The following is a 15424-nucleotide window of genomic DNA, read 5'->3' as shown; positions in this document are numbered from 1 at the left end:
AACCACTCTGCCTGCCAGCCTGCTCGCCCCAACTGCCCCCCCACCCGCCAGCCTGCTCGCCCCCAATTGCCCCCCTGCTGGCCTGCTCACCCCCTTCTCGCCCCCAACTGCCTCCCCCTGCCGGCCTGATTGCCCCCAACTGCCCTCCCCTCCTGGCCTGATTGCCATGGCTTTGTTCGTAAGGACGTCTGGAAGGTCTTCCAGAAGGTCTCCTGGTCTAATTAGCATATTACCCTTTTATTAGTATAGATACCGCAGGTCAAATGGAGGTGGTAAGCGATGTTAGCAGTTGAGCTGGAGGGAAGTGGGTGGAGGGAGAAGGCCTTAGTGCATAAGGGGTAAGAAGAGAGAAAGGTCAAGGACACCTCCCAGGCCTCTGGACTCAGGCTGTGGTGGATGGAGGTGTCCTGCCTCAGGAGGGGGAGGGATGATAGTGAAAAGAGCAAGTGCTCTGGCTGCTGGGGTTCAAACCCCAGCCGGGCACTTGGCGCCAGGTCCTCGGGCGGGCATTTCCCACACCCTGTGCCTCGCTGCCCTGTCTGTAAGATGGGGACCTGCGTGGCCCCCGTGGAGGGTTGTGAGTGCTGACAGAGCTAACGCGGCCAAGGGGCTGGCGCGTCCTGGGTGCTGGGTGGGTGCAGATCTTCCCTCCCTTGTGCCACGCAGCCACCTCTCAGCCTCCCCAGACCTAGCTTCTCTCTTGGAATTGCCGTCCAGTCAGTTTCTGGATTCCTCTTCTTTTCAGCCTTGCTTTTGTTTTCCCGCTGGGTTCAGGGTCCCTCAGCACCCGAAGCACAGGTGCCGGAGCCTGGACACCTGCTGAGGAGCTCCCTCGGTGGACCCAGCGCTCCCTGTAGGGCAGGAACCGTCTCCTCAGAGCTGGGTGCAAGGGCGACCCTGGGGAGGTGCTGCTGGAATGAATGAGCGTGGGAATGAACGCACCATCAACCACTGCATGGCCTTGACCTCCCACAGATAAGCCAGCAGGCTGGACCCATCCAGTTGCCACAGCAGCCTGGTGCTGGGCCAGCTGCCTTAGTCCCCTGGGAGGGCCTGTGCGGTGTCAGTTCTCAGGCCTGGCCTGGGAGGTTCTGATTCAGAAGGTCTGCGCTGGGCCAATCATGACTCTGTGCTGATGGCTCTGTGCCCCACCCCGTCAGGACACCTGCGGGCTCTGAGGACCGTGGGTCCTCCTGGCTCCGACATCCGGTGACTCTCTCATGGAAACGAAAGGCCCTGGTGTTCAGGCCCCGCCCTGCTGGGCGAGGTTGGTTTTCTTGGTGCCAGGTCGCCAGGTGGGGTTTCTGGGTAGTGGCAGCAGCTGCCCCCTCCTGCCATCAGCAGGAATTTAACTGCCCGGATGTTTTGAACTCGAATGTCCTGCTGCTTCCTCCAGTGATGACCAAGTATCTTGATCACAGCTGATGCCCCAACCACTTGGGGGCCTGTGCCCCCAAGTTTGCTTAGGTTTGTGGTCTCATTTACCTTGCTAGCTCCTTGGGAGGCGTGATGGGGACCAGCTTCTCTGACCCCAGCAGAGGCCAGAACCCAAGTGCTGGGCTTTGCCTCCGGAAGCATCTGCCCCTTCCGTTGTCTGTTCCTCCCTGGACACAGGAGCGATCGCAACCAGGTGGACAGGTCCTCCTTCATGCCTCTCTCCCTGCTCCCTGCACACTTCGGGGTGGGTTTTGTTCTTGACCGCTGCAAGTCTGCTGAGTGACAGGGGTCCCATTACCGTGTCAGGGTCTCCCCGCTGTGTTCCCTGCCCGAGCAGTGGGTGCAGGTTCGGTTGCTGGCGGAGGAGGCGGAGCTGTGCACGTGACTTGGTCGGCCGGGCTCCAGGTTGCTCACTGCTCACTGTCATTTCTCGTGTGTGCTGTGGGCGTGTGCCTCTCAGAGAGGAGGGGAGTGGTCTGGAGGCCTGGAGGGCCTCTCGCAGAGGCAGAGCCGATGGGGTCTCCGCCTGGGTCGGGAAGCGGGCGGTGGGCTGCAGCCTCTGCGTGTCTGGGCCAGCAGGAGGGGCGGAGGCTCCAGGGCCCGTCTGGAGCGACTGTCACTCAAGTCACTTTCTCTGTCACTGTGGCTGAGGCGGCCAGTTTGCTGCCTCTTGAGATCCCCGAGCCTGTACAGTCTTGCCTTCTGGGTGGGTCTGGAATGGTTCCTCCCTGGGTATTTCATATTCTCGGGAAGTGCTTCCCCTGCTTCTCATCCTCCTGTTTGCTCAGCATCCCCGCTCCTGACGCCTCAAATTAGAGACCAAGCCGTCTTCCTTCAGAGCCTGAGGCCTCAATCGCTGTCTATGTTGTAAATGTTTTTATAACTTATAACGTAGATGTTTTAGGAGCCAGGGAAAATCATGTTACGGTGGCATTATGGCATCACGGAATCACATCGCTCTTGTGTTTAGGTTATGTAAACTAAACTAGAAGCTCTTAGAAAGAAGAAACAACGGTTTAATCCCGCTGTTCCATGTGAGTGAGTGTATGTTCTGGAGAGAGTGGGAGTTTGGGGGTGGCGGATCTGCGGGTCCTCCGAGCTGGCCCCACACCCCACGTGCCCCAAGTAGTGTGGGCAGTCCCGTGTGTGAGTCTGGGGGTTACAGGTCTGTACGTCCCCTCTGTCCTCACCGCTGACTTTACCTGGAGGCAGGTGAACACACAGCCCCCTCCTCCAGCACTGGCCTTGCTGGGCTCCTGGGCGGAGAGAGCCCCTCTCCAGGCTGCCTCCTCCTGAGGGGCTTCCTAGGGGGATTTTGGACTCTGCAGGGTTTTCTCACTGGCTTTAGAATTTGCCCTCCAGAAAGCTGCAGTTGGTCCCCCCTTTTCAGGGTCTTTCTCAGGGGACACTTGGTGTCAGAGCACAGAGCTGGAGCTAAGCTTTAACCAGAGAGGCTTATTGTAATGGGAGTCAGGCTGCATACTTACTCAGGTACCAGCGCCCAGGGGACAGTGGGCGTTTGCAGGCCTGGACCTGGGGTCAGACACACTCAGCTGTTTAATCCCCGTCGTCCACTCCCGGCCGCTGGAGCGTGGCCCGGCTGCGTATGCTGGAGCCTGCTTCCTTCTCTGTAACATGTGGACAGCAGTATGCCTCCCACGGGGCTCGTGTGTGACTTAGTGATGTTTAGAGGAGGTTGTTGATATGTCTTGGTCATCTCCTCCCTGTAGCTAAGACCCCAGATATTTCAGAGAACTTGAAATTGTGTCCCGTGGCTAGCTACATACAGTTTCATGAAGCATCGTTTATAGCCGGGGTAGAAGAGGGTGCACGTTTTTGCAGGCGCTGTGGAGCACCCGCTGGGCATGTAGAGTGCTCTACTGAAACCCCTGTCCTTGCAGGCAGTGCGTGGTGATGGAGGAGGCGGCCCTGACTGCCAGCTGGAGCTGAGTTAGAGGGTGTGGAGTGGATCAGTCTGTGGAGGCAGCTTGAACCGGGCTGGCGAAGGTCAGGTCAGGAAAACGTTCCCCGTCCAAAACATCCCGTTTTATCCCCAGCTGGGAACAATGACATGAGGCTCCTATGGTCATTTAGCACGACTCTTTTCTCCATTGTGGACTTCTGTTTTGGGGGAGGAGGGACAAGCGTCATTGTCTTTTGTGCTTATGCCCTGGTTCTACTCACTAGCTCTGTGAGCCTGGGCAAGTCACTCAAACTCCTCTGTGCCTCGGTTTCCTCATCCGTGAGGAGATAAGAGTCCCTGCCTCACAAGGTGGCTGAAGCGGCAAATGGGCCCAGGCGTTTGGAGCTCCATGCAGGTGCCTGCGCGTGGGAAGGCGCCTTCACTGCAGCCTGTGGTGAGGAAGGGGACAGTGCTGACGGTGGTGACAATGACGCCACAGCTCCCAGATCCCCGGGCAGCCTGCGTGCGGCCCTCAGACCGACTCAGCTTGGACAGTGTCCATCTTTTCGCAGCCAGTGCCCCGGGAGGCCCCAGACTCCCCGGCCATGAGTCCCCCTCCTCCTGCCTTTGGGTCCTCCCCGAATGGATAAGCATGGTCTCTGTCCATCAGTAAAAGGGTCCCGAGTGTCCACTGAAGACGTTATTGGGAGAGCCCTGGAGAGAGGCAGGCAGGTGGTAGTAGTTTTGTATAAAGTAAGATTTGTCAAGCTTAGTTGTTGCGTTGGAACTGTTTCGTAATATGAGAATGTACCCCAAGCCCCCGCATCTGAATCATATGGGAGAGGTGACGCCCCAGTTGAAGAGAATACCCTTTGGCCTAAGGACAGGCAGCCTGGAGCTGGACAGGACTTCACCCCTGTGGTGTCCCCAGTGGACCCTCGTTCTAGAATCTGGGATCTGATCTTCCCTGGGAACACTGGAGACTCGTGACGAGGCCCTGAGGACTGGCCTAGCCGCCTCTCCACCCCTCCCTGAAGGAGCCTGTGATGGAGCCCATGCCCACACCACCAGCCTTCACACGGGCAGTGAGACCTGGACTGTTACCTCCCTGAGGCACGCTCAGCTCAGCCTGTCCTTGTAGTTAACTGTGGAGGGTCAGATGCTGAGCCCGAAGGCTGCCTGGCAAGAGTGTTCAAAGTTCTCAAGTATGATAATGGTCTTAGCCTGTTAAATCTGTTTCATCAGGGGGCATCTTGACATTGTGTTTAGAAATACAGCACCTTAAGTCCCCAGCATACTCCTTCCTTGGATAGAGTGAGTGACGTAGGGCTCGGGCGGGTACTGTGGGGTTTTGTGGCGTGGAGCCTCATTTTTCTGTGAATCTTGGTGGCCAGCTCCGCATGGGGGCTGTTTATTTCTTCAGCCGGGTGGTGACAGCCTCCGTGGCGTCCTGATTCTGAGCAGGCTGTGCCCTCTCTCATTAGGGTGCAGAATGCAGTTAGCCGGATGTGTTCATTTGTCCAACAAGTATTGTACTTGTCAGTGTGCTCACAGCCGGGGAGCCACCAACCCTGGGGAAGTAGGGGAGACACGGCACACAGGTGGGATGTGGGTGAGGAAGGTGTTCGTGGGAGCACGGGGGAGGGCCTGGGGGCGCTGGGAGACCTGCGGGAATGTGAGCGGTTGGGTGTTCAGGATGTCTATCAGAGGGTGGACCTCATTTCCAGAGTCTTACCCCAGCAATCCCCCAAAACTTTCCCAGTGTCTGGCCTCCAGGAAGGATGGGGTAGAAATACAAATAAAATAGATAACGCCAACCACTAACTGAGTACGTCTTCTCGGCTAAACACTCAACATAGATCAGCGGTTCTCAACCTGTGGGTCGCGACCCCTTTGGCGGTCGAACGACCCTTTCACAGGGGTCGCCTAAGACCATCCTCCATGTCAGATATTTACATTACGATTCATAACAGTAGCAACATTACAGTTATGAAGTAGCAACAAAAATAATTTTATGGTTGGGGGTCACCACAACATGAGGAACTGTATTTAAAGGTCCAGAAGGTTGAGAACCACTGACATAGATGATCTCATTTAACCCAGGGGCGTACACCCCCCCCCCCCCTGAGGTGAGATCCTGTCCGTGATGCCTGCAGGCTGGTGGAGGTGCTGCCCCCCTGAAAAAATTGCATCCCTGGTGCTGCTTAATCACATTGCACTGTCATGATCAGTGTGTTTTTTTTTTTTTTAACTTTGCAACATTTTTAGCAACCCTACAGTACATAAACACTTTTTTTCTTGTTCTTATAAAGCTGCTAGCAGTACAGGCATAACTGAAACCCATCTTAACCTCCAGCCAGTCCCAGGTCCCTCCTCAGAGGCAGCCACTTACACAGAACGTCTCCTCAGTGGTCTCCACACCCCGGGGCACAGGCCTTTCCTCTGTGTCCATGGGGTGCTGCAGCAGATCTGCGGGAGGACGGGGTGCCAGGGGCCAGTGGACGGGACAGGTGTGCTGCTGTGGCCACACTGGCCCGGGCACTGTTTGGTAACTGACCTTGGGCCAGGTCTCAAGGGAAGGAGTGCCCAGGCTTGACCCCACTGCCAGCATTGTGGGCCGCTGCCCCGCGTGTGTTGTTATCGCTGGTTCAGTTTAGTGGCCTCAGGAGCCCTTGGGCGCAGTGGCCTTGTTTTCAGTCAAGGCCTCTGGGTCACGTTTCTTGGCTGTCGGGGAGGTGAGGTCATCTGGGGCAGGTGGCTTGGGGCTTTGAGGTCATAGCCTCAGTTGTCCCTCAGCCTTTAACTCTGGTTTTCGCCCTGAGATTGGCAGACAAAAAAATAAAGTATCCAGCTCTCTCCCTCTTCTGATAAAGACCTGGAGGACAAACCCTGACTGTTGTTTACTGATAAATGTTTATGACGCCCGCCGAATGCCCAGCGGAGGCAGAGCAGGGAGCGTGCGGCGCTTTGGCAAGTCTCTCGAGAGGGTGTGTCCTCTTTTGAGATCTGAGGCTGAGACGGTCTCATTTCTGAACTCCAGACCTATCAGATGATAAATGTGCGCTGTTTGGGGCCCCTAAGTATGTGGTAATTTGTTTTGGAGGCAGTAGGAAGCTAATGCAGGGATGTTCTGTGTAGGACTACTGACAACGTTCTAGAAAATGCCTCTTGATGCACCTGTGTGTGTAGCAGCAAATGCAAGTTGAGCAGTTACTGCCACAGTCTTCCAGGCTGGTTGGACCAATTTATGTTCCCACCAGCAGCAGGTGTGGGAGTTCTTGTTGCTCCACGTCCTCACCAACACTTGGTGCCTCCTGAGAAGAGCTATTTTTCAGCGCAGAAGTAGTGGGACTTCGTGTCCAAGGGACACTGTGCAGGAGGTTGATGCTCAGCCAGTGCCGGCCAGTGCTGATCTAGCCAGCGATTAGAGGAACGAGGAAGGGGCAGCGCCAGCGTTCCTGCAGGGGAGCCTTACAGCTCCTCTCCATGGGAGTGCCTGGGAGGGGAAATAGTGATGAACTTAAGATTAATGCAGAACTTTCCAGCTGAAGGGTTAGAACAGCACTCCTCTTGTAACTTTCCGATGAACAAGGTGAGTGGTGGGTCTTGCGAGGTGGAGATAAGCCCGAGCTGCTCAGCCAGCTCCTCAGAGTTGGAAAACTGCCCTTACTTATGTGCTGCGACCTTAATCTGATCACAGCCTCTTGGGCTCTGGTTTTGCCATCTATCAAATGGGTGTGATCCTGCCTCCCCTGGGGGCTGGGTGGACGGGTGGAGTGTCTGTGTGAGAGCCTTGGTTTACTGCCCACAAATAGGTGCCGAGTCAGCGTGGCTGTGGCTGCTACCGACAACCCTATCGAGCACATACATTCCTTTCACAGAAGTTGGCATTTCTGGATTCAGATGTTCAGGGGGCTGAGTGGCTGCCTTGAGAAGAGTCTGAGAATCTGAGAATATCACCCCCTTGGTGAGCCAGTGGAGGGTGGGCTCTGACTTCTGCCTGTTGCTCAGGACTGGACGTATGGCTGTGAGGAGAGTCCTGTTGTGGGCACCATTTGGGGATGTAGCTGACAGATCCCTTTGGGGCATTTCCTGGGCTGCAGAAGAGCGTGGTGTGCTGAGCAAATGTGGCTTCCAGGCTGAGGTGAGGTGGCTGAAGTGTTCACAGTTGCCGAGCGACTCTGGTGTGGGTGTTTGCTTTCTCCCCTCTCCCTTTGTGGCAGGGATGCAGTGGTGCCTCTGGGACTGCGCTCAAGTCCCACTACCCTTCCACCTCTCTTCCTTCTGGGATCCACGCCTTTCCTTTTGCCGTATTCTGAGCCCTCTGTAATGCGCAGACCTCGGCTGATGAAGTTAAGTTCTGATGAAAGCCAGAGCAGTAGCCCAAGACCTGGACCTAGATGCTAAAAATATCTCAAGGCATGCTGTTTGCAAGTTAGAGAAGCAGTGCTGGAAGCTGTGGCTGGGGTTTCCCCACACTGACTGTCCAGTGCCTTGTAGTGCAGGGTCCCACGTATCTGGTCCCGCTCACCTGGATCTGAGAATTCATCCAGATGATGGTTTCATCCGGGAGTAGGCCCACCCCATGGTGGAGCATGTGGAGATTGGTCAAGCAGGCCTGTGACACTCAGCAGTCAAAACAGCTGCTGCAGTGGAGCTGGCACTAGCATGGAAGATCGTGGGTGTCAGAATTACCCTGAGCTGCCTTTTGCCTAAGAGGCACCAGGTTGGAGACCACATGCCATCCCTCTGTATGGTCTGCAAAACCAGTCCTTTCAGCACTGCAACTGACGACTGTTTGGTTGACACCAAATGAAGTAGCTGGTTTGTGTTTGGAACCATGTTGTCGAAAGAGAATCTATCTTTTAATGCTAAAACCACCTCCCGGGTGGTGAGGAATGCAGTGCCCAAGACTGCAGAGGCAACCTCAGCGTCCTACCTCAGACCCACCTGGGGGCAGATGCTCAGGGAGTGGAAGAGTGGGCGGAATCCTCCACCATCGGCATGTCCCTCCCTCTCTAGCTCTGTCTGTCTCTGCCCCATGGCTTTCTCTGTCATTCCTAAGCACGTAGACTGGAATCCTTGGGTATCGTGTACATTTGGATGGCATTTTACCATGCCAAGTGGTCCCTTTGTGGAGTCAGGCTCACCACTCATACTTGTGGATCCCAGCATTTCTGAATCTTCACACTAGAAGATAATACAAGCTTGTCAATGCCTCTTCATCCATCAAACATTGATTGCATGCCTAATTGAAATTGCATGTGGTCTTATCAAAATTGTAACAAAAAATAGTTTGGCCTCACCTGTCTCCATAGACAGAGCATGTCCCAAGCTCCAAATAACCAAATCCACCCTCAGAAGAGTCCCGGTGGAAATACTTAATCATACTCCCAACTGGGATGAGAGTTAAGTAGCCATAAAAACAGGACCCAATGAAACAGTGACTCAAAGAATAAGGTGAGAAGATGTCCATGCTCCAGTCAGTCACAGACCCAGGTGCCTTCTGTTTTTTTGCTCTGTTATTTCCAAGAGCATTGTCATTATCTGCATGGTCAGAGCTGAGTTCCAGCCAGTGTGGCCAAGCATGCCTATGTCTTAAGACCTAGAAAGAGAAGTGGCACATATCACTTCCTTTCACATTTCTTTGGGAATTTAGATACCTGGCTGCACCTAGCTACAGTGATGCCTAGGACATGTAGATGCTGTTAAAACTTGAATAATTATGGAAGAAGGGGAGAATGGATTTTGATGGACAGTGGGCAGCCTTTCACATATTCCCCTTTATGTATTTAATGCAGTTCATCATGTTTATAATATAAATGCAACCAGATTATAAATACTGGTTGTTTCGCCTTTTTCAGGAAGAAGACCTCAGCCTGCCACACTGTGTATGGGGAGAGTTCCACAGTAATGAATCAGTGTGTCTTCATAGGAATGGAAGAAAACAAGGAAAGGTAAAAATATCTTTAAAAATTAAAATGAAAATTTTTTTTACATGTAACAGCTAAATGCAATGCAGAACTTCATCTATGTCTGTATAAGACAGTTGGAGGTCATCACACATTTGGAGATAGCCAAATTTCATGTGTCCCCTATTAATATCACTAGTTTCTTTTTATTTACTTTTATTAATTTGAGAAAGAAACATCGATGTGTTGTTCCACTTATTTATGCATTCATTGGTTGCTTCTTGTATGTGCTCTGCTGGAGGTCAACCCCATAACCTTGGCATATCAGGACGATGCTCTAACTAACTGAATTACCTGGCCAGGGCTGGTATTTCTAATTTCTGAAACCAGAAGAGAGGATACCTTTGTTAAGTATAAGAGAATTTTTCTAGGACTTAGAGGGAAGAGTTGCTATAACTAGAACTGATGTGGTGTAGAATTAAATATTTTATTCTAAAAACTGTGGACAGCCCGGCCAGTGTGGCTCAGTTGGTTGAGCATCACCCCATGCACCAGGAGGTCATTGGTTCAATGCCTGGTCAAGGCATATGCCCGGGTTGCTGGCTTGATCCCCAGTAGGGGACATGCAGGAGGCAGCCAATTGATGTTTCTTTCTCATCGATGTTTCTATCTCTATCTCTCCCTCTCCCTTCCTCTCTCTGAAATCAATTAAAAAAACAAAAACTGTGGACATATGCTCAGATGTGTTGTATCTACATTTGTGTGTGGCCAGTCCTTCAGGAGGAGGCAAAGGCAGACCCTTACTCTTGGTAGCTACATCTTCTCTCTCTCTTTTTTTAAAAATATATTTTATTGATTTTTTACAGAGAGGAAGGGAGAGGGATAGAGAGTTAGAAACATCGATGAGAGAGAAACATCGATCAGCTGCCTCCTGCACACCCCCTACTGGAGATGTGCCCACAACCAAGGTACATGCCCTTGACCGGAATCGAACCTGGGACCTTTCAGCCTGCAGGTCGACGCTCTATCCACTGAGCCAAACTGGTTACGGCTACATCTTCTCTTGAAGTCATTATCTCTTCTTCCTTCCATTTCCTCTTGTTTTTCCTTACTTCTTTTTTCTTTCTGTCCTTTAAATACAGGCTGTAATATTATGCTTGATGGTCTATTTTGTAACCTTTTAAAATAATTCAATTATATGTCTTAAAGTATTTTCAAGACAGTAATGTGAATCTACCTTGTTTTTATGCTACAGCAAAGTGAACCGTGTATCTATAGTATGAGAATCCCCCTGCTCATTGAGCTGTTTTCCTGCTGGTGTGGGTTGGTCAGTTCTGCTTTTTGCCTTTATAACACATTTGTTATATTTTTTCTGGTATACACCTCCTGAGCACTTGGACAGATTGTTTTCTTAGGTGGTTACTGCAGAGTGGAGTTGTTGGGTCATCCTGTGTATGCATTTAAGATCTCAATAAATCTTGCCAAGTTGTTCTCTGAAGAGCATCACTTGTCAACAGAGTCCCAGATTTCCTGTTTGCCCGCCTCCTGTCACACCTCTGCTCTTCATGCCTTTTCATTTTAGCCTGTTTGTTGCTGAACAGTGGCATCTCTCTGCTATCATAATTTCCTCCTCCTTTACTCTGGGGAAGTTCGTCTTTTCAGGTCTCTCTGTTACCTGTTTTCATCTCCCAGTGGTCCCGGTGGGCCTCTGTCCTCACAGGAACCCAGTGACCTATCCTGAGGCCCAGGGCATCTGTCAGCCTTGGTCCTTCCCAGGAGTAGGTGCCACTTCATTTTCTCTTCTGAAAAGTATTCAAGTATGCTCCTCCAGGAGAGGTCGTCACAGGATTACCGAGGGGGGTTTGAAGAGCCTTTGGTAGGATTTCTCTACTTCAGGTTGTTTTATCCACCACCACCAACATCACTGTTACCACCACCAACACCAACACCATCACCACCATCACCACCATTACTACCACCACCACCACCGTCTCCATCACCACCAACGCCACCACTACCACTATCACCATAATCACCACCACCATCTCCACCACCACCACCACTACCATCACCACTATAATGGTCTCCATCACCACCACCACCAGCACCACCACACCACCAACACCGTTCTCATCATTAAGGGCAACAATATGAGTATTTGCCATGTGTCAGGTTCTGTGTGGGTCACTTAGCTTACTTAACTCATTTAATTCTCACAATGGTCCTATAAGTAGGAAGTTGATTGTTAACCCCATCATGGCCAACAGTAACATTAGGACAGAGATTCATTTAAAACCAACCTCTACCCTAGCCAGTTTGGCTCAGTGGATAGCATGTTGGCCTGCGCACCAAAGGGTCACGGGTTTGATTCCAGTCAAGGGCACATACCTCAGTTGCAGGCTCCTTCCTAGCCCGGGCCCTGGTCAGGGAGTGTACCGGAGGCAACCAGTCAATATGTTTCTCTCACATTGATGTTTCTCTCTGTCTTTCCCTCTCTCTTCCTCCCTTTCTAAAGGACCAATGGAAAAATAACCTCGGGTGAGGATTATAAATAAACAAACAAATAAATAAATGAATAAAACCTCAACAACAACAAGAATGACAACAAAAACTGTCTCAATTTCAGTGACTGACAGACTCACACTTGCCGAGGGGTGAGTTCTTGTGGACATAGCAGTGGAGCCATCACGCCATGTTTGCGGTTGCCTTGATCACACTCAGTTGTTATTCCTCATCGGGGTCTTCGAGAGGAGCATGTGGGAGTTGGGAGGGTGGTTTAGGGTTTTGTCCCCATCCAGCTTGTGCACGTGGGCTCTTGCATAACACCAGCCCTCTGTTCTGGTGGACAGCTGCGGGTGGCAGCCTCACTCACATTCATCCAAAACGCTTCTCTGGAAAGGATGCGCAGGTTGAGCATCTTTGTTATGGGGAGAAAATCTACATTATTAGGATAAATACACCCACTGGCCTGTGGAAGGAGAGGAAGTTCTTTACTTACCCCCAATAGACCTGCTCAGCATCCTACTCTAAAGCTTTTTACTTTAGATCTAGTTCTAACGGGAGGCAGAGTGCAATTTCAAATGTCTTCCTGAGCACCCCCTCTCATTATGTTTCAGAGACTCTCGAGCGAGGAGAGTTCTAGGCTCAGTGTATCATTTCTTGCATCTTCATCATTACAGCTTTAAGAAGTCAGGCCTAGAGTGATGAAATGATGGTTCGAGTCCACACAGAGATAAGCCTTGGTCTCAGGTCTCTGGGGTCTGGCCCTGGCTCTTTGGACAACATCACAGCTACCTCTCATGTGATTATCAGGAGACCAATCAGCTCTTGTTCCCAGACTAGGGCTTATTAGCAAGATGGTGCCTTGAACAAAAAATAGCCCATTTGATCAATCAGTTGATTATTCATTCAGTGGGCATGTATTTAATACCAAGAACCAGAGACAAAAAGGTGGGTAAGATGTGAATTCTTAGGGAATTCTGAGTCTTGGGGGTTGAGGAGGCGGTTGCATATACTGTGAGCAATGGTTAAATGAAAAACTTCAATTCTTCATTGGTTAATAGGGACAATAATAGTATCTCCTGCAGGGGGTTGCTGGGGCAAGTCCTGAGTTAATCATAGGAAAGCACCTGGCATGTAGTAAGCACCTAATAAAGGCAGCTGTTGTCATTTTTGTTTATTTTTATTGCTGCATAGAAAGAAGAACCTAGGAAGATTTTTCTGTCAGGAGGTTGATAGGGCCAGACTTGTGTGTTGGAATGGTAATGAGGTGACTCAGTTTCTCATCCTCTACATATGTGTCTTAGTGGCTACCTTCCCCATTGGGCTGAATTCCAGGGGACCAGGTCTTGCCGGTTTCATTCACTCTGCTTCAGTGATGTGCCTAGGACAGAAAGGCAAAATAGCCAAAGACAGTTGTTGGATTTTTTTAGTGGTTTACCTTTTTTGTGTGTGTGTTTTTTTTTTCATTAGGAACTTTAAAATATTATTGTAGCCAAAACCTGGCTGTGTGACCTTGGGGGGTGTCTCTTTACTTTCTCAGATCCCTCATTGGCTTAAAAGAAAGGAGTTGGTTGATGGATGATTTTCCTTTCAATCCTAAAGTTTTAAGTATATTATTTAAAACAACTAAGTCTCATGAGGGCAGATAGGATCTGTGTGTCTTCTCATTGATTCCCCAGGGCAGTGCCAGGGATGTAGAAGTCACTAAACATTTGTTGAGTAAATATGGAAATGGAATAGGCTCCTCATTACATTCATTGGTATAACCTTATTATTAAATTATTGTTGAAGTGATGTAATGAGTGCACATGCTCTTATTTGAGACACATGAAGACCCTGTGAAGAAAGTAATATTTTACAGATGAGAAACTGAGATTTTGAAAGGCAAAGGGCTGGGCGGTAGTCTTGTAGCAAAGAATGAAGAGCCCAGGCTCAGTATCATGAGCCCTATGTTTTGCATTGTTGTGTGTTTTTGTTTTGTTTTGTTTTTTATACCTAACCAAGTCTTCATCCGTCCTTGTACTGGCCAAAGGCATCAGTTAGGGCAACGTCTTGTAGGATCTGCCATGAGCCACTGAAAACGCCTTCAGTGAGTGTGGCTAATCCTCTACACAGCACATTGTAATAATATCTGCTAGTTCTGGGCATGCACCTCCAAGGGGCTTTTTATATACATTGCCCAAACATCACAGCAACCGAGCAGAATACACATGGTTTGCCTCCATTTTGCAGATGAGAAAACAGTTTTAAGTACCTGCCCAATATCACAGGTACCGAGTGTCTGACACTCTCACCGCCCCCTGCTTCCAGATCTCCCCGTCTGCACGTCCCCAGTGCGGTCTGTGCGGCAGCAGGTGTCGGGCTGATACCTCCCTTCTTCTTGAGAGACCCCTCGTGCACACTGACCTTTTAGAGGCTCTGTTGGGTCCTGTGAGAAAGGCCACACTTGACTGAGCTTAAGCCAGCAGTGCCCAAACAGACTGGCCACAGGCCCCATTCTTTTTTTTTTTTAATATATTTTATTGATTTCTTACAGAGAGGAAGGGAGAGGGATAGAGAGTTAGAAACATCGATGAGAGAGAAACATCGATCAGCTGCCTCCTGCACATCTCCCACTGGGGATGTGTCCGCAACCCAGGTACATGCCCTTGACCGGAATCGAACCTGGGACCCTTCAGTCCACAGGCCGACGCTCTATCCACTGAGCCAAACCGGTTTTGGCCACAGACCCCATTCTTTCCCTGCCGTGCCTACCGGTGTTTGGAGGAAACCAGTGCTCTACAGAGCAGACTGTGGCGAAAGCTGATGGACTCTCCCAGAAGCCACCTTGGACAGGTGAAGGGCTTTGTCCCAGGTCACGGGGCTGGTGAGCGGAGAGTGAAGGCTACAGCCTGGGGTCAGGAGAGGTTGCACGCTCCCTCTGTTGGCTCTCCAGCTTCTCAAGGTCAGCAGCTGTCTCCTGGAGGGTGGAGGAGGCGGAGCAGGCGCACACAGCCCTTTGGGCAGTGAACAAAGAGCTAATAAAACCAGTGACCAAAACAGTTCTGGCCGAAGGCCGAGATGGGAGCTGATAGCACTAAGGACAGGCAGGGAACAAACGGTCTGAAGGTGGAACGAGCAGCTACCCCTGGAGCATGAACATGGCACAGGGCTCCGGGGCAAGCCTCAATTTTGGATGCAGGCCTTCACGTTGCCATCTAGAAATCACTGTTTTTGAGTCGGTTCAGTCCACCAAGGCCGCGCACAGGCTGAGAGCCTACTGTGTGCTGGGCCCTGCCTGGGCCAGAGATGGGGTGTCACTGCCCCAGACAAGGCCCCGCCTTGTAGGGAGTAAAGTCTACAGAGCCCGCACAAAGGAGGTGCTCAAAACACACGGGAAGAAACGAGCAAGCCAGAGAAGATTTTTACTTTCATAGAAGAGACACGCATTTGTGCAATCTGAGAGTGAAGGCCCTGCCTTCTTTGACCATTTCCTTAAGGTGTGTAAGGTTGTTGACCAGGGATGGAATCTGGCTGGATGACTGACTTGAATGCATGCATGAATGAATGAATGCATGAATGAACGAACAAACGAGCAAACTTAAACCCTCCCGTTCCTCCAGTGGGGGCTGAGTCCTCACCATCTCCAAGTCCGTTCGTAGGAAGGGTTTACAAAACGGGCAAAGACTTC

The 15424-nt window shown here is 51.0% G+C and overlaps 1 protein-coding gene across 1 annotated transcript in view; it reads left to right on the top strand.

Annotated features, from left to right (window-relative positions):
* The first annotated feature begins 9262 nt into the window (after positions 1 to 9262).
* ARHGEF3 (Rho guanine nucleotide exchange factor 3) overlaps positions 9263 to 15424 on the top strand; it is a 242527-nt gene continuing 236365 nt past the window's right edge. Inside the window, exon 1 of the mRNA XM_014457705.2 lies at positions 9263 to 9297. Coding sequence (XP_014313191.2) covers positions 9278 to 9297 — 20 coding nt within the window. The 5' untranslated portion in view covers positions 9263 to 9277. The remainder of the gene's footprint in view (positions 9298 to 15424) is intronic.

The sequence above is a fragment of the Myotis lucifugus genome, unplaced genomic scaffold (assembly GCF_000147115.1).
Source record: "Myotis lucifugus unplaced genomic scaffold, Myoluc2.0 scaffold_83, whole genome shotgun sequence".
NCBI lineage: Eukaryota > Metazoa > Chordata > Mammalia > Chiroptera > Vespertilionidae > Myotis > Myotis lucifugus.
Note: the sequence above shows the minus strand (reverse complement) of the source record. Positions and strands in the feature narration are given on the sequence as shown.